We start from the raw sequence: 1,604 nt of genomic DNA on the forward strand, positions 1-1,604 counted from the left end.
AGGGTTTTCGAGCTTTTCAGAAAGGAAGAGAGGAACCTCTTCCCTTGGAGCAGTGTGTCACTGTCTCGGCCACCCACACGCACCCACAGCATCCCCAGAGCGGGTTACGCACATTATCCCTCTTGAGCCAGGGGAAGGCTCCTCAGTGAGCAGGAGATGTCAATAGCAGATAATAAAACCTCTTTCTGTTCTGAAAATTGCTGCCTAAGCCAAGCTCCCCAGCCCAGGAGTTCCTGTTTTCACAGAAAGCTGATGCCCAGGAAGCCGAGAGGTGCAGCAGCATCTCACAGGGGGCTGAGCATCTCCTCGGGGGGTCCCAGCCCCACACCCAGCAGAGGGAGGGATGCTGCACACCCCAGTGCCTGCAGACCTGGCCGGGGGCATGAGGACAAGCCTGGCGCTTATTCCCATCTTTGCCCCGGGAGCACAATGCTCTGAGCACGCTGGTGCTGGCTGCTGTGCCAAACTCCGCCAAAACTCCCCAGCAGCTGATGGCACCCTTGTCCTCGACAGGGACAGAGCCCTGTGTGCACTGGGGTCGTGAGGCTCTGGCAGCTGTAGCTGTGCTTTGGAACAGAAATGTTTTATTTGCACTGTTTTAACCTGCTGCTAATGAAGCCATGAGTGTACAAAAGGGTTTCTAAAAAAAGCCCTGTGCATCCTTTTCCAGGAAGATGATGACATGGAAGTCTTATGCAAAGCCACCACCATCGCCTGGGAGGGCAGGAGCTGCCACATGCACCTGGAGGGGATTTACGTCAACCTGCTGGCTCTGCTCCGAAGGCAGAGCCCAGAACACCAGGTCAGCCCAGGCTCTCCCTTCGCTGCTGCACAGGGGCTGGCCAGCCCAGAGCCTTCCGGCACCAGCTGCTTTGATCCTTTCCCCCAGCCAAGACACAGCTGGAGGACCATCTCCCTCCCCAGAAAGCATCCTAACAGACATTTTTTCCTTTTACAGGCACCGTGTCCCGTGGCAGCAGGGAACACAACTTCTCTGAATGCTTTCTTCATGGATTTACGCAAAGTCCTCCAACGATTAGTAAAAGACAGGAGTTTGAAGTGAAAAAACAAAGTTGGGGGGTTTTTTGCTTGGGTATTTTTAATTATTTTAAACTATGACACTCTATTTTAAAAAAATTATTTATAATATTTCTATAAATAAATGTATTTTTGGACTATATTTGCTGGCATTGCCTAAGATGTTTCTTGGCCAGACACTGGAGAGCAGGGGAGCATGTTTGTGCCTTGGAAGGTGGCAGCTCCAGGGGAGTGGAGTCATGCAGGTGTTTAGGTGTCTACCCTTTCACAACTTACTTGGAAAGTCCCCTGACTGGGCAGGGTTTGGTTTGTGCATCACAGCACTCAGGGGAGCTGCACAGTTAGACCCCAAAAAGCCTGCCACCTGCTGCACGGAGCAGGCTGAAGTGCTTTCCCGAGGAAGAAACGCAGCACAGACCAACAGTTTCTGCAGCAAAGGAAACAAAGTCAAACATTTCCCCTTGCTGCAGGTGAATTCATCCCATCTGCACAAACACAGGGTGTGACAGGCTGGCCACGCAGTATGAGGCCCCCTGAAGCCAGAACAGCAGGATAAGCCTTCTCTC

General features: G+C 52.3%; 1 protein-coding gene across 1 annotated transcript in view; it reads left to right on the plus strand.

The window, feature by feature from the left end:
* Positions 1-1,063, plus strand: part of IL4 (interleukin 4) — a 2,009-nt gene extending 946 nt beyond the window's left edge. The window contains exons 3-4 of the mRNA XM_010082076.1: positions 671-802; positions 959-1,063. Of these exons, the coding sequence (XP_010080378.1) occupies positions 671-802; positions 959-1,063 (237 nt within the window). The remainder of the gene's footprint in view (positions 1-670; positions 803-958) is intronic.
* Positions 1,064-1,604: the final 541 nt, after the last annotated feature.

The sequence above is a fragment of the Pterocles gutturalis genome, unplaced genomic scaffold, assembly GCF_000699245.1.
Source record: "Pterocles gutturalis isolate BGI_N339 unplaced genomic scaffold, ASM69924v1 scaffold12979, whole genome shotgun sequence".
Taxonomy (NCBI): domain Eukaryota; kingdom Metazoa; phylum Chordata; class Aves; order Pterocliformes; family Pteroclidae; genus Pterocles; species Pterocles gutturalis.